We start from the raw sequence: 26,002 nt of genomic DNA on the forward strand, positions 1-26,002 counted from the left end.
CTAAGACTGATTCCTAAGTTAACATATTGATAAGTTGCGTTAGTTGGGAAATACATATCCATTTTGTAATTTCAATTGGTACCAGAGCAGGTCACTAGACGGACTTAGTGAGATCCTCAAAGGAAACAGAATGGAAGGTATAAGTGATCGTGCAGCTGGGTCAACAAGTCACCTCCGTTTCTTGATGACAAAACAAACTATGCAGCATGGAAGGCTAAGATGAAAGCTTTTTTGTGGGCAAAGGATGTAGTTGTATGGGCTGTTATTGAAAGTGGTTGGGAGCATCCAACTAAGACTGAAAAAGTTGACACAAAAGAGATTGGAGAGGGCAGTTCTACTGTTGAAGCCAAAGTTAAGAAGCCGATGAGTGAATGGACTATAGATGAGAACACCAAGAGTACAAATAATCAGAAAGCATTAAACTCTATCTTCACATCGGTATCCTCTGATAAATTTCAACTTATTTCTCATTGTTACTCTGCAAAGCAAGCATGGGATATTCTCCAAGTTACTCATGAAGGCACTACAGCTGTTCGAGAATCCAAGCTTCAGCAACTTATCCAGCAATTTGAAAATATGAAGATGGGTGATGATGACAAGTTTGCTGATTTCTATGCTAGGCTCAGTGTTGTTGTGAATGGTTGTTTCAACTTAGGAGATCCCATACCTCAGCACAGAATAGTCAAGAAAATACTCAGGTCTCTTCCTATGAAATATCATTCCAAGAAGATAGCCATTCAAGAGTCGAAGGACCTGAATAACTATAATATGCAAGAATTGATTGGAAACTTAACCACATATGATGAAATGAAGAGCAAAAGCATAGCTCTTAAAGTGAAGAAAGACATTGAAGATAAGTCAACAGATGAAGAGGATGCTGATGAAGATGAAATTGATCTTGTCACAAGAAAATTCAGAAAATTTCTCAAGGATAGGAAATCCAAAAGAAGTGAATCAAGGTTTGTCTCAAGCTCCAAGAATACAAGAATAAAAGAAAAGCCGGGTAATAAGGTTTTAAGGTTTGAAAGAGCACATGAAAAAAGAAACAACAATGCTCCAAAGTGTTTTGCATGTGAAGGGTTTGGTCACATTGCATCTGAGTGTGCAAATACCTTGAAGAAGTCCAAGAATAAACGGAATAAAGCAATGAATGTTACTTGGAGTGACAGTGAAGATGACTCTATGCTTGATAGTGATTCTGAAGTGGTGGCCTTGGTAGGATTAACGACTATTAGTGATGGGTCTGAAGTTGAAGAATTTGATCTTGAGGAAGTAATGCAACACTATATCATGTTGTCTGAGGCTTCAAAAGAATTGAAGAAAAGAAATTTAGAGTTGAGTAATGAAGTTGAGAACTTGAAGACTGATGTCAGTAGGACTGAAGCTGGATTTCAATCCCAATTGGAGGCAGGTGATGCAGTAAGAAAGTCTCTTGTGGAGGACTTTCAGTCCCTTCAACAAAAGTACCAAGAGAGATGTGACAAAGTTGAGGAGCTTAAAACTGAAAAGGCTTGTCTGTTATATGAGCTTGAGCAAATGAAAACCAAGGCTGGATGTGATTCTTCAAGTGGTGAAAAGTTGGAAAATATTCTAATGATTGGTAAAAAATTTGGAGATAAACGTGGCCTGGGATATGATGCTGAAAGTTCATCCAAAGGAGAGCATGTCACCAAGTTTGTAAAAAGCTCTGATCATTCCTCATCACAATCTACTTTCCCTGTGCTTGAAGAACCAAGACCAATGTTGAAGAATTTTGTGCCTGTGTGTCATCATTGTGGAAAGCGAGGACATATAAGACCGAGGTGCAATCAACTAAGAAAAAATTCTTGGAGTGACAAGAAGCCACTCATGAACAAAAAGAAAGAATATCTTCAAGAAAAGCTGGAATTTCTTTTGAAAGAAGTAAACAAGATAGCAAGATTTGTTTCAGTTCCATTCTCACCTATGCCCAAGATGAAGCAAGTCTGGATACGAAAAGAGTCTCATCTTTCTAAGCTTCCACATACAGGTAAGTGAACTCCTCCAATATGTGCTTGTGAAAAATATATATTCTTGGTTGCCAATAGCATGATTTTTCCATCATAAGCACATATATAGGGGGAGTAGTGTCTTTCTGTTTACATTAGTTTTTCTTATCATTAGAGTGTTCTGGTTTGTTAGGACTGAATGTTCTTTTCAATCCTAAGGTTCTAGTAGCTGTGTGTTTATTTTTGCATTTCTCTATAAGATGTTCTTTTCTCTTTTTAGGTTTGTTTTTGTTTGGTCTTTATTCAAAATAAAAAAAATTATAATAAAAAAAAGGGAAAAACTGAAGTGTATGCTTTGATTTTATATCATACCATACCATGCCTCACGGGTATTTCTGTTTGAGAGTGTTGAGTTGCAGGATTAATGGATGGATATTTGGATGCTCAATTTCCAAAGAAAGCTAGGTTGCCGAGGTTTAAAACAAAAAAAATTGGTCTGGAACTTTGGCATCAACAACTCAATGCCTTGGAAAATTTCACAATGGTGTTACTGAATGTGTGAATCAGGTTAATCTGATCTATCTTGTGGTAAGTTGACAGGTAAGGTTAATAATATGAACATATCATGTGGTGTTTTAAATGGTGCTGAAAGAAGTTCTCTTGTACTTGAGTTCATGTTAAATGAATGCCAACTTTTAATGCCCTTGGATTAAGTATGTATTGACAATCTCAAGCGATTCATTAGAATTTGTGATCTAAGTTGGTTCCCAGTTTTTAACTTGTGCTTGTAGCAGCTATGAATTTTTTATTCCAGGTTTATTTCAATCCTAGTTTAGGATGCGTGTTCTGTTGCAATCCTAACATGTGCATTGTAGTACATTATCACCTCAAGAGCAACTCATGAACTGAGATTTAGTTACATCACTTGGCCTTCTCCTGCAGTGATTTGAGTGTTTAAAGGTGCAGAATTAAACCCTATTCTTTTCCCTCCCTTCTTGTGTTTACGGCAACTAAAGCCTTGCTTTGTCTCTTGCACTTGCACACCTAAGATGTTGAGTGGGGTATGCAGACCGAGTTATCACTTTTGTAATGGCACCAGTTGTTCTTTAAGGAGACATCCAGTCTACCACCAAATGTAGATGGGACACCTGCCTTGTAAAGCTAGAGTGTTTCAGGTCGAAACTGTAAGTGGTGGTCTAGGCAAGTCAGGCTATCTCCAAATGTCACTACGCCAATAATACCTTCAGACGACAGTTTTGGACTGTCGTCTGATGACCTTGTCTGCTGTTGTGAAAGCTTGTGCCGTCTGGTAGGAGAATCAGACAACAGCAGAAAACTGTCGTCTGATTTGCTTTTGTACGAGAGCAAACATGTACAAGTCTATTGTCTGAATACCAGAAAGAACAACAGACCTAGATGCTAAGTCTGTTGTCCAAAGCAAAGTATGTCGACAGTAGCCTAGCGGAAAACAACTTGTGAAGATAGTCAGACAACAGAAAATTAAGAAAACCATTGTCTGTTTATATTTAATACAATAGAAGATCTTATTTTGCTGTTGTGTGTTTTCTAATTAGACAATTGAATATGTTTGAAAAATATTGTAATTAGGTGGCTCATACAACAGATTTTGCATTCCACTTCTTAATGTTCAATTGTTAGACAATAGATTTTAGTTAGAAGAATTGTCTGAGAGAGAATCATAACACATACATTGATTCCAAAAAAAAAAAATTTTTCCATCAATAATATGTTCATCCCAACATTAACACATACTAATTAACCCTACCTATATATACCTAAACATAAAGGCCAAAAACACAAAGATTATCTAAGCATAGCAGCATTAGTATCTTTATTAGAACCCTCCTGTTGCAGCTTGGTCTCCTCATGCTCTATGTAGAGGAACATACACTAGTTTTGAGCAGCACTGCCAATACTTCCCAGTAGTAGCAATCATGAAGTCATGAAGTACCACTGCATTCAAAGTGAAGCCCAGATAGCAAAGCTAGTAAGACCTGCAAATTCATGCATATTAGTTTCAATAAAAGAAGTAATCTCTTCATGCATAATAGTTAAAAGTAATCACTTTAACTTGTAGGTACTATACATTTCATACACTCATAACAGTAAGGATTGATGATGGCCAGACATTTGATGAAGCCAGAAGCAAACCTCCTCTTTTTGAGAGTGAAAATTCATGGTTTCCTCAGCTTCCTTCAATATGGGATTAATGACCAAGCTGCATTTTTCCCAAGTAGAAGAATTTCTATCCATGTGCATTTTCTGGACACAAAATTAAACCAAATGGATAAGAAAGAACTCTTGATAAGAATGAGATAATACAGTCAAAATGACTTCAAACAGAAACGTAATGTATAATTATTCTTATTTCCAAACTAAAGTTTTAATTCCTCTAAGCAAGAAGTCAATTGGATGCCTTCAAAACCTAATCTATACATGAATTAATGTAATTAAAAAATGTATGTAGCCAACTAAAGCAAAGATGTCAATTCATTTGGTAAATATCAAAGCTGCTGCATATATATATATATATATATATATATATATATATATATTGTTCCAGAGTTTGGCAATTAACAATGTAAGCCCAAAAAAATACACACACAATTTGGTAATTAGTAGTTTAAGAAAAAAGAAGTTCTAAAATGTGTAAAAGGATATACATTGAAAACTCTTACTACACAATGAATTGGTAAATATTCCTATGGGCATTGAAAACCAAGGATATACATCAGAGGCCACATCTTAACTTGCTTATTACAACCTCCAGAGAACACAATTGTCCCATCGTCTTTCCAAGCGGAGCACAAAACCTATATTTGCATATATGTATAAGAATTCAGACTCTGAGTTAACCATCATACCATAAATTGCTGACACTATCCAAAGAAGTAAAAAGGTAAGAAGTTACGTGGTAGACTTTCTACGAATCCATCACCTTGATGAGGGTACCAGATCATTAGTGGCAAGGGTGCTGCCATTGCTGGCAGCAAACCTCCTACCCGCTGTGGTTGCTAGCTTTGCTACTCTTCAAGATTCACCAAAAAATCGATTACCCTTCTCCAAATCTACCTCACAGTCCCTTGCAAATTAAAACACAATTGGATCATATACCACTCACCAACCAATTAAAAAATTTACAAAAACTCAAGCATTGACCAAACAAAGCCACTCAACCACAATCCAATTCTCTTCATTTTAACCCAATTCGCACAACACTCGTTACTTCCTCACTCTCATTCCATTTGGGTACACAGATCAACCACAATCCCCTCAATTCAGACCAAGATCGAATCAAAGTCCCAAGCTTTTTTCACTGGGTAGTCAAATTTTCACCAAAACCCAACAAAAATATTGACCCCAGATTTTGGCACAACTCACAAAATCAAACCAAATCCGGATTGGGTATCTAAATTTCACCAATGCACATGAAAACAAAGATAGAGATAGAGATAGAGAGAAGGGTGTGTTGACTTTGAGAGAGTGAGAGACACGGAAAGTGTTTAGCACATCACAAATGGTTTCGTAAACCAAAAGCTAGCATCAAAGAGAGAGAGAGAGAGAGAGAGAGAGAGAGAGAGAGAGAGAGAGAGAGAGAGAGAGAGCCCACTGTAACAGCAACAAACAGCTATAATGAAGAAGCTAATGAGAAAAAGCACCAATGTCTGAGAGACTTGATGGGATCAAAATCGGGGAACACAGGCCATGGCGTCGCGGCTTTCTCAACATGAGCGCGGTGAAGAGCTATTGCTCGGCGACGATGGGATGGGGTTTGTTCTTCGAGCCCCCGCTGTACGGTTTGGTGGTGGTGGTGATGAACGCCAATGGCCGGAGGCTGGCGAGTTGCAACGATTGAGGCGGAAAATGGAGTAAGGCTCGGGCTGAGGAAGAGTGAGAGAGGGACAAAAAATTAGGAAGGCTGCTAGGATTTTTCCCTTTAAATTGGGCAACTCATTAATTCAACTAGGGCAGCAGAATTCGAAATGGAGGGAGTCAAAAAATTGAATTTTGGCTAAGTGTGGGAAGTCGATTAGGGCAGCAGCATTTATCAACTCATAAAGCTTAGACAATAGAAACACATAGCCATTGTCTGAAGGAGAGTTGCACAACAAACGTCGAAAAACTGTTGTCTGAATATATAGTCAGACAACATCAAATATCAACATTATATGAATAATAATCACACAACAGAGTCACAGAAACAAAAACAAAAAACTATTGTCTGAAGATATAGTTAGACAACATCAAATACTAACATTATCTAAATAATAATTGCACAACAGACACATAAAAACTATTGTCTGAATTAAAATTACTCAGACAACATCAAAATGCCACCATTGTCTGAATAATAATTGCACAACAGAGAAGTAATAACTGTTGTGTGATTGAAAACAATCAGACAACATCTTTTCTCAGCCATTGTGTTAATCAACTTTTTACAACATCAATGTAGTAACTATTGTCTGAATTGGTTGATTCAGACGACATCAAAAAACAATCATGGTCTAATTTACAATTGAACAACAGCAATATAACAACTGTTGTCTGATTCAGAAATTGGGACGACAGAATAATTCTTGCTGTCGTCCCAAAGTTTCAAACGACAGTTAAATTTTTTGCAGTTGTCTAAAGCATGTTGTCTGATGCCATTATTGGGGTAGTGTGTAGATGGGACACCTGCCTTGTAAAGCTAGTGTGTTTCAGGTTGAAACGGGGATGGTTTGACTCATGATCTTTCTGTTAAAATAAAAAGGAAAGCGGGGGGTCGCAACAAAAAAAAAAAAAAGTATATGTTGCTCAACGCTCAATGCACCCTCATAGATCATGTCTCCATTTATATGTATATTGTGCCTCTTCGTGATACTCTCTCTAAAGCCTCTGATGATCTGGGTTCACTTTTCAGCATTGAACTTTTAGTACCCTAACTCAATTTGGTTTTGAAATAAATAGTGATTTGTTACTGAGACCTGCTCTCTTTCAAATCTGCTGGTTGATGCTCTTGAGAAGTGTTCATGTTGATGTTATCTTGGAAAAGCTTTGCTTGATTGCTCTGTGTGTGGTAATGGTTTGTCTCATGCATCGTCTCTGCTTGGTTCTTCTTAATTGTGTCTGCTACAAAGTGCAGGTTACCTTGGTTCAAACATATACCCTATTCTTCTTGATCTTTTGAAAGTTGTCATAACATACTGATATTCAAGAGTGTTTGAAGGTTCAATTCTATCACTACTACAAAAATCCAATCAGACGACGCCTCTCACACGACGCATTATAATTTTCCGTCATCTGATTGATTTTTATTTTTTCAGACGTCGTTTTTACAAAATTTGTCGTCTGATATGGACTTGTGAATTAGTTCAGACGGCGTTTAAGGAAAAAACCGTTGTGTGATGCTTAAAAAATTGAGCGGCAAGTTTCCCACCATGTAAGTGGTGCCAAATTCCCCCCTAACATTTATTAATCAGACGACAAAAAATAACAAAACTGTGGTCTGATCAGTATGTTTGGCTAAAGGAGGGAGATTTCCCACATCACAATTTTTCTCCAACTCCCGAAGGAGGGAAGTCCAATTAAAGGATACAACCCCCAAATTTAAATGGCTTCATTCAGACCACGTTCTTACACAAATCTGTTGTGTGAGTCCTTTTCCAAATTGATAGGGCATTAGGGCCTCACAAATCTAGCTGAAACCCTAACACGTACTTGGAGCAAAAAACATAACAAAAATAACAAAGTAGCAAAATCCTCTCTCGACAGCTAGCGCCTCGCTCTATCTTGACTCGTCTCACTGTCGATTGACAGACCCAAAAACAAAGCCCTCCTCTTGGTCGCCTCACTGTCGACAGACCCAGACCAAAACTAGAATCCTCACCCTCTACCCAAAACCTCACTCTCCCAAACCCTCATTCTTCTCTCTATCTCGACAGACCCAAACCAAAATGAAAATCCTCACTCTCCGAAATCCTCATTCTTCTCTCTAATCAATGTCATCTCTCTCCGAATAAGACTGAGCCAGTGAACTGAGATTGAGCCAGTTTAGCCTCTCCAGATCGAGCCGATTCCCTTAGAGTGAAGCACTGTTGGCCGCCCAGTTTAGCCTCTCAGACTGGTTCCCATCGCATCCAGCCTCAGGTATCAAAATTTTTTCTTTTGGTTGATTCTCTTCGATTCTGTAACTGGGTTTTAATTATTACGTCTTGTTTTCAGTTGGGTCCTCTCAAGTTTTGATCTTTATGGTGTAATTATCATGGGCTAAGCTTTCGGCTTTTTAATAATCTGTGAATATGCTTAATTCTGTTCCTTCTTGTTGGTTCTGTTTAATTATCTTCTGGGTTGCTTAAATTTTTGTTTATATGTATATACATGCGGTGATGACAATGAGAAGCAGATTTGAATATTTGATTTCATCATCTGAGTTATTGTTCTTAACTGGTAAGACACCGTATGAGCTATTATAATACTGGGCTAGCAGTTTGGGCACACAAACACAGAATTTTATTCTTCTCCAACTCCTAAGAGCTAGTTGTTACTGTTATGTAGAGGTAAAGTAAAGGATTTACACGTGTTTGGATTGATCTGAATCAAAGAGTCTGGTTAACTGGTTTTAGCTAAGCTAGGAATGAAAAAGCTGCACATGCATAAATTTTGATGGGGTTGGAATCAAAGAGTTGCGTGAGGGTTGTACAAGGCACGATTCTAGTTGTTCAGGTTTGTTGATTTGTCTGAAGGTTTATACTAGCAGCTGGGTTATAAAATTCCTCAGGACTTACGCATCTTTTGTATTCATAAGATGATTCACTGGGATGATCCCCCTCATGAAGGAGCCCTCCTTTGTTCTAAATGTCCCCGGAAAACCCCAAAAGAAAACCTTAACATAAGTGAAATTCATACTCAATGGGGTTGAGTTTAGGTTACTCTAATTTAGTTTAGGTTATCCTAATTTTAACCCAGATATTGGGTTAATTACTTCATGTCAAACCAGAGAGGCAGTAAACCAAAAATCCAGTCACGAACTTGTGAAACAGAAGAAACCTAGTTGAGCTAGTCGCTGTGACCAGCTCCATAGCTATTTTTTTCCCGAACCAAACTATATGTGACATGTGCCTCATGGTTGACTGAACAAAGTTAATTTCAACTTGGAATATAGCTCAAAAATAGTTACCACGCTACTTGTAAGATATAGAGCCATGCCTATATTTATATTCTTAGGGTCAAATTAGATACTAAAAACAAATGAATCTCTTTTGGGGTAAGATTTATCTATAGACATCGAAGTCCTTTTCTTCATTTTGATAAGATTTAGAACTGATGAATCCTCCACCAATAGTACCCCAAAGCTCGTTATCACTTTAAACAAAGGCCAAGGCCAGTTAAGTGGTTCTTCAATCAACCACATCTCTTTCAACTATATATCTCTTTCAACTTCAAGCTAAAATTTCTTGATCAACTTGACCTCAACCTCATAATATTGATTTGAATAAAGCCACCACATGACTAGCTAGTTGAAGAGCCATTTTGGATTTGATCAGATTATATATATATATATATATATATATATATATATATATAACATCTAATTTAAGTAGCAATGATCTCTCCCTCAACCTCATAATATTGATTTGAATAAAGCCACCACATGACTAGCTAGTTGAAGAGCCATTTTGGATTTGATCAGATTATATATATATATATATATATATATATATATATATAACATCTAATTTAAGTAGCAATGATCTCTCAGTTGTAGCGTAGTATTGAATCTACATACGTAACAAATTAGTGTGAAGTATTCGTTCTGCTTTTTCTCAAAGTCGGTTGCAATAGCCTTTCACAATATTTGAAACTGAGAGTGCCGTGTGGTTTTTTTTTTTTTGCTTTATGTGAAGTTAGATTTCTTCTATGACTATTCAAGAGAATAATCAGAGCACGAATTGAATGCTTTTAGGTTCTTAAAGATGGTTGTTTATTTAGAGCAGCTATACTAGGGGTTCCAATCAAAACGACCATTAAAGAGGGACGTATATTAATCATAGTGACTTGCTTTCGGATTTATACTACTTTCAGTGGATGAATACTTAAAATTCAGCCAATTTATATGATGCATTTGGTTTAGTTTCTCCTTTTTTCCTTTCAATGAAACATGTGTGTGTATTAGGATATTATGTAGCTGCTAGTTTCCATGTTTCCTTGTACTTTGAGTTGCATTAACAGTTATGTATCCTTCCAAGAGGTACTTGGGCAATTGTTACTAAAGTCCATCTCTCTACTGGCCCAACAGTAATGACTCTACCCAGCTGGTTGAAATGTTCTTGTCTTGGCTCTCACTAACATTTAAAAGCTACTTGTTATTATTGTAACACAACTGTCATGAAATTTCAGGATATGTAAACAGAGGAAATTCTGCTGACATTTTTAGTTCTGCAGGTTGTTGATATTGATGAGGAGGTTGATGTTATAATTTCAGAGTGGATGGGATACATGCTTCTGTATGAGGTAGCTATCAAAAGTTTTGCAAATTATATTTTTAAGATGTTGGTTATTGGATTGTATAATTACTGCTAGTTTATAATTGTGCCTCTGAATTATATACATGGGCATATATGGTTCAAAATTATTTTTTTGACATGCTTACTTTTCAACACAGAGGTTGGAAGTGTCATTACAGCGAGAGATCGCTGGCTAAAACCTGGAGGTGTTATATTTCCTTCAAATGCAACGGTAATTTTCTTTATCTCTTTGGTCTTTCAATTGTTGTGACAGTACATCTTTAGTTATGAGATTTATACACGATTGCTGCTTTAATGTCATTGAATTGACAATCATTTCAACCTCATATGTTGTTAACTTGTGGATTATCAACTAGAATATGCAGCTTCGTCAATATATTTTTGTACAAAATTAGATGCTAAATGAATTTGGTTCTGTCTTGCTGATTTTGTTGTTGAATGCTTGCGGTTGTACATAGCACCTATCACACATGTTGATAAATACAGTGAAAGCATTGATTTCTGGCAGAATGTTTATGGAATTGATAGTGAGTACACACCTTACTTACTAACATGATAATCAGTTGTGAAAATGTTTGGAATTACATGGATTTGGTTTGTTGGGTCTGTAAAGAGGATGCTTTATTGCGATGTGTCGAGGGTTTTACGAGTTCCTTTCCTTCTTGTATCCTTGTTTGTGAAAGCAGATCCATTGAATATAATTGTTTATTCAATATATATCTTTGCCCATAGATACTGAATGAGGTTGTTGAATGAATAGTTTAAACCCAATTCAAACAGCTTTCATCTTAAACTGGAATTCATGTTGCAGGTTTCATAGCTATGCATGCCACACTTGCCAGTCGCAATGTGGACTATTGTTTGATTCCAAATTCCCTCTTATTTCTTGAAGGACGAGGTGGACTTGTTGAGTTCATTGAAGAACGACTCAGAAAATGGACATATGGTTATTGTGATTGCTGAGGGAGCAGGACAGGATCTTCTTTCAGAGTGCTTGTAATCCATGAACCAGTAAGATGCTTCAGGAAACAAGCTACTAAAAGACGTTGGGTTATGGATATCTCAGAGGATCAAGGTGTTACTCGTAATCTGTAGAATTAGTGCTTGAGAGCTTCCAAAGCTAGACTCCAATGAGGCCATGAGAGCAGCAAAGCTAGACTCCTTAAGTAAATTTCTGGATGTATATTGCTAGGAGAGTAGTATTAGATGTACTCCTTTTGTAGATGAATGATTACCTTTGCACAATCTATTTTGGTGCATGATGTGGATTATAACAATTTCTTCTATATATTGATCAGCTACTGTTAATTGGATCATTTTTTTATTTCAATTTCAGCATATACAATGCATTGAATCATTCTATTAAGACAACAATAACCACAAAAAACTGTCGTATGTGCACAATATTCACAGTGACCCAAAAATAAAAGCTGTCGTTTGAATATAAAATAGATAATGGATACTTCAAAAAACTGTCGTCTGAATGAAAGTCACACAACGAGTATAAAATAAAGCGACCTCTGAATTGCCTTCACACAACAGTTTCTAAAGTCGCCCGTCGTCTGAAGAATAGTCACGCAACAGCTAATGCTGTCGACAGGCTGCTGGCATGCTGCCGACATGCTGCGCGCCATGCTGCCGAGCCCTTCACACGACGGTTCTCTACAATCGATTTTCATCAGACGGCGCCTCGATAGACGACGCTTTGCCTCTATATCAGACGCCGTCGTCTGATTCAATTTTTGTAGTAGTGTATTGCAGGATCAGTTTGACATTTTATTCCTAGCCCCCTGATTAATGTTTGTTTCCGCTGCTACCAATACATGAGTATTGAATTTAGGGGGAGTGAAATCTTATGCACAATATGCTTTGGTCCCTTTGTCCTTTCCAGGCAAAAAGGGGGAGAGATTGGAAGTTTAATGTTCTTAATGTTCCATATGCTTATGCTTACATTACTTCAACCATACTTGTTCTTCACGGGTGTTATGTTTCTTGTGTACAGAATACAACTTGGAAGTGCATATTTCATGGGTCATGGTAGTATAGGATCAACTATTGTGTATGATTAAATGTATATGTTTTTTAGCCTAGGAAATGCCAAAGGGGGAGATTGTTAGTGCAATGTTTATTTTGATTGGCATTTCCTAAGCGCAGCAACCAAGAGTCATGTTTCTTGTAATAGCTTTCTACTCTTGGATCCTTGAAAGAATGGAATGCTTTAAGCTTCACGTACCACTCTCATCAATCAGGTATGTCTTGCATACATGTGCATGCTTGTAAAGTGGTTAGGACTGAACTTGCCTTTGAATCCTATTATAGGATGCGAAAATCTTTGGATTAGTAATACAGGGCTCAGGGCTAATATGTGAAAGTCGAGCAATTCATTAGCATAGGAGCTACATGTCAACAAGATACAAAAGCAAAAAGTTACATCAATCACTGAGAAAACCCCGTAATTCTGATTCTTTCTGATTAAATAGAAAAAACTAATAGAAACCCACTAAGAATAGAAACTGTAATGACCTGACTGATAATGAAATGAAAGGGCTGGTAATCAAAGAGAAAAATGAGAAACACTCCGTTCCCATCAACAAGTAGTAATTAAGTCTACCCGGAATCATTAAATCAATGAAGCAAATCACTCATCAAACACAGTCCACTGCAGAATCATCAACTATAGAGGTACAACCTTTTGGAGGATTGGTAAACCTTTAAACTAGCCTTACTCTGTCATAGTTATTTCTGTTTGTTTTTAGCACAACTCTTGATTTTTTATTTTATTTTTCATTTCTATGAGTACATATCTCTGGGAAGGAAAAAACATAGGAAAAATTCAAAGTCAAAGCTAAACTAAAATGCAACACCAGAATACTAAAATCTAGCTCAAGCAAAAATGATTTGAGTATATAATGTATCAGAAATCTACAACCGTATACAAATTTTCATTCAAATACCTCATGCACAAATTTACTAACTCGCCCAGTGTTCACAGTTCACAGTTCACAGTCCACATGAACATTTTTGTGCTTTTCTGATCTTTCTGCACAAACCTTCTAAAAGAGAAGAAAAAGAAAAAAAAGAGTGATCAGTCATGACGAATGATAACACACAAAGATAAGAATGAAGAATAAGGCTAGTTACTTAAAGTTATGACAGTATTCCTTTCCAGAATCCATTTGGATGATTGTAGTATATTTGAAACTGAATTTGAGTCTTTTGGAGTTTAACTAATCTTATGAGTTGAATTGAACTGTAACGAATCTATAATTTAGTTGATTTGGATCTGATGCTCACTTTTTAATCTACAAATTAAAAAGTTAAAAACAAATAAATAAACAAACAAATAAAGAAGGAAGGTACAGCAAAGAGAAGGTGGACCAGAAGTCCACAATGAAGGAGCAAAAGAGTAAAAACAGTGCTCTAAGCAAACCAGAACAGAAACAGCCCTAACTTACAGCAGCCTTCACTGATCCTCACTGATCAGTTTAAATTAAAGATACACTCTTATTCAGAACCAAAAACTGATCCTAGTCCTGTTTATGAATAACAAATCAACAGCCAATCTTGTAAGGTGTATATAGAATGGGAATTAATATTCCAACTTGGTCTGCAGACATTTACAGTTGAAACAAAGGAACTGATGAATACCACTTAGAAAGCCTGATAATTCATAACAGAAGCAGGATTAATGGTACTGCAACAAGTGGGAAACACAGCTTTTGGCTCTCAGGTATAGACTCCCTTGGATTATTCATTATGGTTCAAACTGTGGGAGTTAGGTTATTGATCAAGATGCAGCTTAAAAGGCAGGAAAAACCTGTCAACCTGCGAAATATAGAACTGACAATGTCCCTTTTATTAATATGGGGTGCTCAAAGCTAAATGTTTAGTTAAAAACCTGGTCAAAGTTGGGAAGTATTGCTAAACTTCTGCCTATATTTAACCTTTCTAGAACATGTTAGGTAAAGCTTATTTTTGTTAAAACTTTAGATCGTGACCTAAACAAAACGACCTTTTTGACGAAAAGAAATTAAATTGCAAATAACTCTGTTCATATATGCTTGTATACAAATATACTTAATTTTTGACTTATGAGAACAATTCTTTTCTTCTTTGGTCCGCAAATACTTCAATTAAAGCCTCAAAAGAGCACAAAAGAGTACAAAGAGCAATACAACAGAATAGAACAGCAATAAGGAACACAAACCAGCTCAGCTATTCTGATAACTAACACAGGAAGGAGCTAGTGAATTAGTAGAGGCACTAAAGAAGGCTTAGGCAGCCCATCATCGACTAATATATGCTAGTGTAGACTTCATTGTATTACTTTTGATCATTACTCATTAGAGTTAAGTATATATCTATATTACAAGAAGCACATGCAGGACACCTGATATCTACCACTAGATAGAGGAGCGAAAATTGGGCTTCCTAGCAAATTTTTTCTTTCATTTGTTTTCTCTTCACACCAACAATCCAGTTAACTCACAAGCAAAAGGTTGCCTTTATTCAATAACAGATCTTGGGGAGCAACTCATCTCCCAATTTGTTAGAAAGGAGCTCATTGATGAATTGCAACATAGAAGTTGATACATGCAGTGAAAAAGTTTTGGATTTGAAGCCTTGTCAAGACTCCAAATTTCCACATAACATGAAGTACGTACATGTTATATAATACCTGATCTTGCATCATCATGGATATGATGGACTGACATGACAAACTTGGACCTAAAAGTAGTATAGACTCGATCAAAAGAATCAAAGAACTGACCTAGTACTCAATCATTAGAAAATCATGTAACTAACTGAAAGCACGTCTAATTAATATTATTACCCAAGAAAAAGCACAGATATTACTTATTCCAGGTGAATGGTAGTGTATATGAAATTACCATGTTCATTTATTAGATTTCCTCAGGATTGGCCATCGTAGAAAGGGCAGCCATGATAACATGGACACTGATGCGGACAGCATATCCATAAAAGGTGCAAAAACCTGCTGAAGAAGCTGTAGAAACCGAGCTATGAGTTAGTTTCCCTGCCAATGAACATTGGAATCACATTGGAGAACCAAAGTCCAAAGTTTAAATATAAAAGCTAAGAGAAAAATTCAGCTACCCTCCCCAAACTATGTTGGCAAGGCCAATTTGATACCCGAACTCTCAAAAGTATCAATGTGATACCCAAAGACACATTTTAATATCAACGTGATACTTCCGTCAAAACTTAGTGATGGTTCCGTTAAAAAAGTGACGTGGCAAGCACATGAAGACCAAAAACAAAAAAAAAGACCAATTTACCCTTTTCTTTTGTTAATTCATTTTTTTTTCTTTTTCTTTTTCCTTCTTCTTCATCTTGTTCTCCATCTTCTCTGATGATCTGGGAACTTTCCCAGAAAACTTGACATCGTCATCATCAGGAGGCCTACTTTACTACTACCCCAGCTCCTCTTGCCATGGATTATCTGATTCCCCCCAATCGACGAAGTCAGTTCAATAAATAAATAGAGCTTATAGCACTCCTAACAAAATCTAATGAAATTCATGAACTAGTCATACATAACAACAGAGAACATATAGCCTGACGGCAAAGAAATGAAATACCCCAGAAACACAATTTGATCCCTTCAACCGAAAAAGTTGAGATACTGAAATTAAAGCATCAAATACCAGAAAAACTATGCAAGAAACTAAAGAAATAAAGAAGATGATAATCCCAAATGGTGGTGCAGAACACCACAAAGAGTGCCACGGCACTAATAGAATCCAAGACACTGCCAAAACAGATCCAGGGATTCAAGAGGTCGGTCACAACTCACAATCCACAACCAAAAGACCAAAACTTGATAAACAGGTACCAAGTTGAACTACAAGAATTACCTGCTATGACAATTCAAAGAAACCGCAAATTCCAAATGACAAAATCAATGAGAAAATATTGCTCACCTGATCGTTCAATTTCAGAGACGATAAACCACCGATTTGGACAAAAGGGCAACAAATAGTTTGAAAGACCGTACGTTCTTCAGTTGCTTAATTCGATAACTTTCGATCACCAACACAGGAACAAAACGTGATTCTAGGTCGAGATTATACCTTCGAAACCGGAAATCAACCTGAATCAACCCAACTCAGTTCCCAGAACTCACTGCCGAGACGGAAATGGGTGATGAACTGATGAGTGTGATGCCAACAACCAGAAAGCTCTTCGATTGTTAGCCGAAGGCGGCCCAGACGGTGGCCGGAAAGTGCAGAAACTCGCCGGGAAGACTCAGACCTTCTCACTGACTTTTCTCCCTCCTCGTCCGATGCATGGACAATCGAAGACCACAGGCGTGACCGTGACGACGAGAGCAAGAAATCGGTGGTCGTGAGTCGTCGATCGGTATCCGGACGGCGTCGCTCCGGTCGGGTTTGTCTCTCGGGTCGCGGCGGTCAGAAAAAACACCATGAAACTTTACAAGTGATTTTTGTCTGGTGTAAGTTGAAGATGAAAAGCATATATATATATATATATATATATATAACAAAATTGGTGTAAAAGTACAATTCTGCCTTTAAAATCTAGTCACATGTACGACATGTGATCATTTTTAACGGAACCGTCACAAATTTTGAACGGAAGTATCACGTTGATATCAAAATATGTGTTTGGGTATCACATTGATACTTTTGAGAGTTCGGGTATCAAATTGGCCTTGGCAACATAGTTTGGGGAGGGTAACTGAATTTTTCTCAAAAGCTAATATAAAACAGCAAACCAATAGGTAAATACAGAACCATCGGCACTTGCACGATTAATGAAGAGGTATTAAAAATGAAGGGTAACAGTCAAACAGTCAAACCATCTACTATTGTACATTGAGCTTTTACTAGTATTATGTTTTTGTTCCATATCATCAGTCGGGTTTTTGAATTGAAACTCAGAGTAACACATAACAACTACAATCATCAGAGCATGAACTAGTTAATGATGTTACTACAATTTCAGGACAGAGATATACAAAAGAGAAATTTTGAGAGCCAGACGCCAACGCGAAACCCAAAATACCTGTTTGTCTCAAAATCGTCTCGGCTGAAATGAGGGCCGAGGGACCAGTGATTGAATCGTCCTTTTGAAATTGCGTGGGCGTGCCAACTCGTCGCCGAATGGCCGAACGAGGTTCAGATCTAATTTGCGCTTATATCTGACTTCCTATCAAATGATTAAAGGCCGAGGAAGGAACCCTCTCGACCGTTAGGTTCTAATGCCTCTGTCGCAAGGACTTCGGTTAGGCGTCAATCCTGACCGGGATCTTCTATCATGTTCACTTCTTGGGTAAACTCAAATGTTCAGGTGACAAGCGAGAGATCTATCCGGTGAAGGTACTCGCAAATCACGGTGAAGACGAAGGTGAAATGGACTCGGTTGTCAAAGCGTTGTGAAATTATGTGTGTGTGAACAGCGAATTGCATTGACCCAATCCAGACTTGCCGAAAGAGATCAATGGATGATAATTCTACGTTACGTGCGAAAAGTAAAGTGCATATAAAGTAAATAAACAAGAAAGTAAAGTGTTTGAAGGTAAAGAATTGAATTGAAACTAAGAAACTAGAAATGAAGACAAGTTATGAAAGTTGAATAGAAGGCAAAGTACCTATGAGATAGCAAGAGAAAAGTTTGTGAGTAAAAGTTGTATATTGATTTGTTTGTGTGGTGCAGGACCTTTTACAATGAGTTACAATGTGCTATATATACAAGTCAGAAACCCTAGCTAACTTGTCTTCCAAGACGTGGAATTTAAGTAGGATTCTCCTTCCTTCTAGGATTGATTCGTCTCATAAAATCCTAATCTGGCTGATATCTGAAATCTTCATAATCAAAATCCATAATTGTTTCGAGCTCCTTCTTTGTGAGGACTCCTTCCTTGAATGACCTCTCGGCCGAACTTTTTGCCTAGGCTCGGCCGAGCACTCCTAGTCCTTCTCTCGCCCTACTTGCATATTCACCCATTCCTTATTCGGACTGTCTAAGAGCTTAGCTGGGCGGCCCATTTTACTAACTTTAGGCCGTCCGACCCAAAACCTCGATCTCGGCCAGGCTGCCGAACGACACATTCGTCTCAGTCATATGATTCAAAAATCATTACCTTGGTCAAGCAACGCATGCAATTCGGCCGTATGCCCCAACTTCTCTTCGTCAGACTCTACAAATGGCCTTACATAGGTGTTACTAAATTCAGGTGCAAACAATACCATCGAACAATACTATCCACCAGGTTCTGTATACTTTGAAACCAATAGAAAGAAGAACTGAATCCAAGTTTTGATCGAAGTTTGTAAATTTCGTATAATAGGAATACACAAAAGCAAACGTAAAGGAACAACATTGTAGAGCTATCGAGTAAAAAATAACAACAGTAAGAGGAAGTTGCTAGAATTTCAAATGAGAGAGAGGAAGGAGACAACCACATGCTTCACGGAGAAGCGAGCGATCTCCACGAGCGGAATCGGAGCGTTCAGTATAGCTGAGCGGTCTTTTCTCTCAAGTGCCGGAGCTGTTAAATTTGGGTGATCGGGTTCCTCAAATGATCCAACCCATGTAATTGGGCCTAGCCTATTTAAAGACTGGGCCATTGGACAGTTGGGTCATTACTCATTAGTGAGTGGGCCTAGGCCTCAGACTTTGACTAGTCAAACAACATCCAATACAAAACAAAACAAAACAATAAAAACACCAAAAAGAAAAATTAAAAATCCGATTATACAATCCAACAGAACATAGAAAGAACATGGTGGCATGCTACACAAATTTTACACATGCATGCATACTGAGGAACAAAGATTGTGGTTATCGTGCTAGTAAGTGAGAGAGGTAGCTAGAAAGAGGAGAAAACTTACAAGTTCAATCAATTACGTCCATAGATGTTTACATGTTATGTCCTGGCAAAAGAACATGTAAAAGTCCGTACATGCAGTTTCCTAATATGAAAATCGGAGGCAAATGTGAAACAGCACAGAATCAAACCAAAAACTTATGAGTACATCCAAATAAAATGTCAGGTAAAATAGCAATGACATCCATATTCTTGCCAAATGAGGGATCTTCCAGGACCATTGAACATCTCTTCAATTTCGGACCATTGAACATCTCTTTGTGCTGTTTCTTCTTCACTGATAGGCTATGGACAATTTTTTTGATCTTTCGATCTTTACTCTCTGTCACCAAGAGTCAACAAAGTTCTGGAATGATGATCGGGTTAAAGTAAGTGCCTCTCTCTGACCTGTATCTGCACCAGATATATATGGAGACTTTTGAAATGTTAAAATGTGCACTAAAGAAAGAGGAAGCAAAAGAGAAAAGATACAAGACAGAATAACAAATTTGACCAAAAAAAAAAAAACAGAGAGAGAGAGAGAGAGAGAGAGAGAATAACAAAAGAAAGACAAAGGATGCTGATGACATTGTCGACATACCTTGGATAGAACCGAAACCTTCTTCCGCTTGTTCATCACCATTGAACTGAACGTTGTTATGGCTAATTCAGTCTATGGACTCAGAAGGGTATTTAACCACTGAATTTGCTCCGACTCTGGCATTTTCCGAATCCAAACTTCACCACAAAGTCTGTTAATTGGATAATACCATGATGATCATCTTCTAGGCAAAGGCAACAAAGGAAGAAGCATGATTTGGCCTTTTCTGGCTTTCAACAAATCCCAGGACATAAGTCAATAAAGTCCATGTGAAATAATAGCAATAAATAAGCCAGCATTTAGTGTATCTCACTAATTAACGTACAATACACTTCTCGATCTAATATTGAAAATATCAGCTAGGGGCAGAAATTTAAAAGAAAAAGCTAAACTAAAATGCAAGATCAATCATCAGAGCAAATTAATCTAGAATGAATATAATCGAATAATATATCATCTGTACAAGGACCCTGTTTTCAAATTTTTCTTTCAAACTATGCATTTGTATATATGTAATTTGTACTAGTAGAGTACTGAAACATGAAAAAAAACTCATTGAGATGATTTATTTTCTGTGTAATCTTGTTAGTTTCACAAACCTATTACCAAGAATCAGTTGATTTACAAAAATTAAATAGAAAGAATGTTCAAGATTATAAATATAAATGATAACAACAAAGTTATGATATTTTATTTCAGATTTCTTGGTGCATGTACTGATGGTGGGTGGAGAACTCATTTGCATAAAGATTGGCAAAACAATTGAATCAAAGATATTATTGAAACATTTTCACAACTAACATTTTGGCCTAGTAATTTGGAAATGTATTTACGTCATGGCCAAATTTTTTAAGACCTTTCAATGAAAAGAAAAAGAAAAAAAAGATCAAAAAGGAAGAAAAATAAAGAGAAAGGACAAATGAAGTAAGTTTATGGAACATCATCATTTATGGAACAACATCAACATACCTCTCCCTTTGGAAGTAGTCAGATGCAGAGGTTGGAAATGACAAGTTGGGGCAGTTCTTCACATACAAGTGTTCCGATGTTACCCATTTTCTCACAAACTAGCTTTTCCAGATTTGTAGTTCTGCAACATGTTGATGGCAACAGTACATGTTGTCATTGATGGCCATGCCTTCTTTCTTTCAGAACCTCTCATCTTCTTCTGCTTAAAGTTGGTGTGTCTCTCGGACCTCTCTCTGCACTAGATATGGAGACGTCCAAAATGTTTAAATTTGCACCACAAGAATGAGGAAGCAGAAGAGTAAACTGAAGATAGAATAACAACAAAACAAAAGACAACAGATTTTAATACGTCATAGGGACATACCTTGCATAGGAATCAAAACAGGCTGCTTATTCATCATTGAAACCAACATGTCCTTAGCTGGAGAATTGAAAATATGGCAGCGTTCCACATGCGAGTGTTCCAATAAAGGAAACTCAATACATTCTTCATCATTAGTAGCACTTCCAGTACTACCATAGAACCTTGTAAGCTTAAGAAGCTTTTTCAAAGCTAACTTCTTCAATTTTGGTAAAACTATCTTGTCATTCACTGTTTCCTCACTTGCTTCAATAACTCTCTCCAACCCTAGGCAAGCCTCTACTGAAAGATCTTCCAAGTCATGAAGATGGTGAGCTATGTCAGATGTAAAGAGATTTTTCAGCTTATTGCACTCGAAAACTACCAAAGTTTTAACATGACAAAAGATTTCACAAGGAGCAGGACCATTCCATATCTTTATTAGGTTCCCAAGATTCTCCAGTCTCATCTCTATCAACTCGGTCAGAGTACTTTGTTCTACCTCAGACCCTTCATATGAAAACACATACTCCAATTTATCCATCTCTTCACAACTTAGTTTTTCCAAATTTGGTAGTCTCTTCAACAAATTAGATTGTAAAAGTGCATTCATCAATTCAGGACAACCTCTCACCTCCAGTAACCTAAGCTTGCATAGAGACTGATTTGGTAATTCACCAACACATAACTCCTTCAGACAATTCACTCCATCGAGATGCAACTCTTCCAAATTCTCAAACACAGGTTCATTTGGAATCGGTGTTATTGTGGTCATCAACTGTTCCAATTTGTCACTGGGACCAATAACATGTAAATACTTCAGTGAATGTAAGGTCCCTTGGTAATATTCCTTAAGAACATTAACTAAACCCCGACAGTTTCTATACTGTAGCTTCTCTGTTTTCTTGGTTACCACATCAGTAAACCATTTTGGTAAGGTATCCATGGTTGTGTCAAGAGTCAAGGCTTTTGAATCGGCTTTTGAATCAAGTGGAGAACTTGGATCCAAAAGCGATTCTCTAATTGATGGGTCTCTACAGATACATATGTCAAAACTTTTCCAATTAGACTTTACCTCAACATCTGTAGGTAAGCATTTTGGATCAGATATGAAAACCTTCAAAATCTGTAGATGTAACAAGCTAGTGAACTCATCAAAGGAAGCATTAGTTTCCTCTCTTGCTCCCTCAGCTTCGCTCTCCTCAACTGTATTTCCCTTGACTTCACTTCCCTCTGCTTTACTCCCCCAGTCCGCAAAATCGCACTGTATGTACAGTTCCTCTAATTTATTGAGGTTGCTTATCACTTTAGAAGGAACTATATCAACACAGACACTAGTGAAGTCCAGCATCCTTAGTGTGGTCAACTGTCCTATTTCTTTAGGCAATTTCAAAAGAGGAAGTTCTCTCATACTAAGAATCTCAAGTTTTTTCAACCGTCCAAGTAGGGATATGTTACTTATCCTTGACAAGCAACCATCTAGATACAAAGTGTGGAGGCTGGTTAGGAGATTGAATGATGTGGGTAGTAAAGAAATGGCAGTGTAGCTAAGATCTAAGACCCTTAATGCCTTTAGACGTTGAAATGAAGAAACTGGGATGTTATTCATAATATTACTTTGTAACAAAAGAATATGAAGTTTTGGAAATACCAAGTGTTCAGCGGGAAGCGTGCATATTTTGTTCTTCATTAGTGAGATCGCAATGTAGCCTTTACCTGCATCAATCCTTGGCCAATACTGCAATTCACAACCAGCTCTTACAAAAAATTGTAAGGAAATTTGTATGGCAACATCTCTGATGACATCATGCATCCTTACGCACCCCTTAATCCCTTTAGCATCCAAAAGCAAGCTGGAATCTTTAAGAGATTCGATGATTGTATGTATTGTGTCTCTGGCATTTTGCATGTTGGACTCTTCAAACAATCCTTTCCCAATCCCATACTTCAGCAAGTCTTCAATTTTGATATCATAATCCTCCGGGAATAGGCAGCAAAGCAAGAAGCATGACTTGGAAACATCAGATTTCAAGTAATCATAGCTTAACTTAATGCATTCGAACACAACTTTCTCGTCTTCAGGGTGGGGAGGTTGAGACACCTTTAGTCGCTCAGCAGCTTTGTTCCATTCGTCCAACTCTTTATCCCCAAGTGCCTTTGCAACTGCTTTCAACGCAACTGGAAGACCACCACATTCTCCTGATACCTGCCTTGCTTTGTTATAGAAAGTCGACGTTTTAAAAGAATTTCTTGCTTCCTTTGCAAACAACTTCCAAGAATCTTGTTCAGTTAAGGTATTGAGACGAATGCTTGCTTGGCATTGCATACGATAGCAAACATCCCTTTTCCTTGTTGTCAGTAGGACCTTGGAATTGCATCTTTTAAGCTCGTTGAATCTGGGAATTCCTATGCTTGTCAACTCTATTCCCTCCCAAATGTTGTCCAAGATTATAAGGATCCTATCTCCACTTGTTATCTTCTTCCTCAATGTACGGGCTCTTCCAATTACTGTCTCATCCACCAGTTTCAGACCCAACATGTCTGCTAATGTGCCTTGAATATTCCACACGTTAGGTTCTGGGGATATGCGAGCCAAAATCACCTGAGGGAAAAGCCTTTTTTTTTGGGCTTCTAAACCAACATGTTCCACCATTGTTGACTTTCCAACACCTCCAATTCCGTAAACCCCAATGATAGTGATGTTTTCATCTTTTAGCGCCTCCATTACTTTATCCATGGCTTCTCTTGTTGCTTCAAATGGTTCAAAATGGATCGAGGAAATAATAAACTCAGTTTCAATAGGTCGTACTTTACTGCCCACAGCATCCACAATGGCTTCGACAAGATCTCTTTCAGTCCTACAATGAAGAAGGGTGAAAATAACATGTAAATTAGTAACATAGGCAAAAAGTGTAACTCTTGCTAATTGAGATAGTCTCATGATGCTTACTGAAAATCTTGTGCATTACGCCCAGAGAAACCGGCCACTCTGTGTAAAGCATCCCTCCACCGCTGCACCTTCTCTGAATTGTGCCGGCCCGAGTTTCCATGCTTAGTTAAAGCATCTCCAAAAGTCCCATTTTGATGCCGCACATCACTTGGTTGGACATAATAAAACAGGGGTAGGATTCTGTTCTTGTCTTTCATGCATTGACAAATCTTTGTAAGTTCCTCCAAACACCATGCAGACTGAGCATAGTTTTCCGACAGAACAACAATTGCAAAATTTGATTCTTCGATTGCCTTTAGCAGACTTGAAGAAATAGGGGCCCCTGTTTCAAGATCTTTGTCATCCTTGAATGTTTGGATCCCTCTCACAGTCTGCAATTCATGGTGTAAGTGGGATACAAAACCCTTACGAGTGTCTGCACCCCTGAAACTCAGAAAAACATCATACTTCTGCCAAGGAGCTGCTGATGATACAAGAGATGTAGAGGGGACCAATTCTTGATTTTCCTCCGGTACTGGCTCAGGGTTTTCAACCATGGAAGCTGACGATGATTCAGCTGATGAAAGAAGAGATGCAGGGGAGTCCACGTCGGCCAATTCTCGATTACCATTAGACACTGGCTCACGGTTTTCAACCATGGAAGCCAACCAATGTGTCATTGTCGCAAATCCCACAGCTATCGCCAACGCCATCTTTTATAGAGAAGAAAAAATGGAATAAGAACCAACAATCGGAGGATTCCAATTGATCTAGCTTAGTGAAATGGTATAGAAAATGGCGAGCATAGTGATCTAGCTTATAACCGTTTGGTTATGGTTTGATCATTCAATTAATGTTACTAATTTTCACCTCTTTTACTTCGAAGACTTCTTCTATCTGTTTTGTTTCTGAAGAGCAGCTAAACAGATTGGTTTACATTCTTAGGATGATGCAGTGCCTAGATGTAAAATATATAGATATATACAAAGGACGATTACAAAATAAAACCATGCTTCTCACCTCGACGGAATAGAGCTCCATTAGCTTCAGGCCTTCAGCTGTTCAGACTCTGTGAGAAGGTTTGTGCCTTGGAGTAGCGTTGGGCAGATCTCTGTGAGCCTTTTGAACAAAAGATCAATCGAATGGGATGGGATCTAACCCAGAGATCTTTGATACCAGATTACCACTAATCAAGTACGGAAACGAGACTTGACTTTCATAAATGAGCTTTTTGTAAAGTTCTGGGCTTTTTCCTCTTTCTTCGAGTGAGCTCAAATTCCATATTTTATATTATTTTTCTGGTTCCAATTTTGCCCCCGAAAGCCGCAACTCCGCTTTTGACTTCAAGTCTTCAGCCACGGCTTACAAGTAGAACGGTGGCAGTTCAAATTAGTTATAGGTTAAAATTCAAATTTTAAAGTTAAAATTAAAATTTTAAAATTAAAATTAAAATTAAAATTTTCAGTTTCAAAATTGAGCTACTAATTACAAATTAAAATTTTCAGTTTTTAATTATATATACCAAACTCAGTATTTCAGTTTTCGGTATTACCAACCTTAGAACAACTAAACTAATTCTTTTTAATATAAATTAGAATGAACAATACTAAGTTTTTCAATTTTATAGTCGTAAAGTTTGTATTCGTCTACTTATTATAGCTTTCTTTTGTATATGTGACATCAAGTTTTAGCCATATTCAACAAAACTAGGTTATTAACCATCACAAGTAGTCGAGTTGGTAAAAGCCTCCAGATGTGGAACCCCCACACCCGGGTTCGAATCTCTCCTACGCTTATTGGAGTTAAATCTC

The 26,002-nt window shown here is 37.5% G+C and overlaps 2 protein-coding genes and 2 long non-coding RNA genes across 8 annotated transcripts; 2 read left to right on the top strand and 2 right to left on the bottom strand.

Moving 5' to 3' along the window:
* The first annotated feature begins 219 nt into the window (after positions 1–219).
* On the top strand, positions 220–4,198 carry LOC112164367. The gene is made up of 3 exons (XM_024300572.1): positions 220–2,008; positions 2,387–2,441; positions 4,066–4,198. The coding sequence occupies exons 1-3, from the start codon at positions 220–222 to the stop codon at positions 4,196–4,198; spliced, it is 1,977 nt and encodes a 658-aa protein (XP_024156340.1).
* A 6,176-nt stretch (positions 4,199–10,374) lies between these two features.
* LOC121049352 lies at positions 10,375–11,368 on the top strand. Its single transcript, XR_005799700.1, has 3 exons — positions 10,375–10,484; positions 10,636–10,709; positions 11,310–11,368. It is a non-coding gene; the product is annotated as an uncharacterized LOC121049352 (long non-coding RNA).
* A 1,045-nt stretch (positions 11,369–12,413) lies between these two features.
* Positions 12,414–16,970, bottom strand: LOC112202217. The gene is made up of 3 exons (XR_002937167.2): positions 16,444–16,970; positions 15,391–15,506; positions 12,414–13,551 (listed from the first exon to the last, which is right to left on the bottom strand). It is a non-coding gene; the product is annotated as an uncharacterized LOC112202217 (long non-coding RNA).
* Positions 16,971–19,343: 2,373 nt separating this feature from the next.
* LOC112167683 (disease resistance protein RUN1) lies at positions 19,344–25,437 on the bottom strand. 5 transcript variants are annotated; one of them, XM_024304727.2, is made up of 6 exons: positions 25,212–25,437; positions 24,213–24,904; positions 21,287–24,120; positions 20,923–21,155; positions 19,954–20,104; positions 19,344–19,766 (listed from the first exon to the last, which is right to left on the bottom strand). In XM_024304727.2, the coding sequence occupies exons 1-4, from the start codon at positions 25,230–25,232 to the stop codon at positions 21,112–21,114; spliced, it is 3,591 nt and encodes a 1,196-aa protein (XP_024160495.1). In that variant the 5' UTR covers positions 25,233–25,437; the 3' UTR covers positions 19,344–19,766; positions 19,954–20,104; positions 20,923–21,111. The 5 variants fall into 5 exon arrangements, with proteins under 5 accessions (XP_024160495.1, XP_024160494.1, XP_024160493.1 ...); XM_024304726.2 differs by having other exon boundaries at positions 19,954–20,179; XM_024304725.2 differs by having other exon boundaries at positions 19,954–20,183.
* Between the last annotated feature and the right edge of the window lie 565 nt (positions 25,438–26,002).

Source organism: Rosa chinensis, chromosome 5 (assembly GCF_002994745.2).
Source record: "Rosa chinensis cultivar Old Blush chromosome 5, RchiOBHm-V2, whole genome shotgun sequence".
NCBI lineage: Eukaryota > Viridiplantae > Streptophyta > Magnoliopsida > Rosales > Rosaceae > Rosa > Rosa chinensis.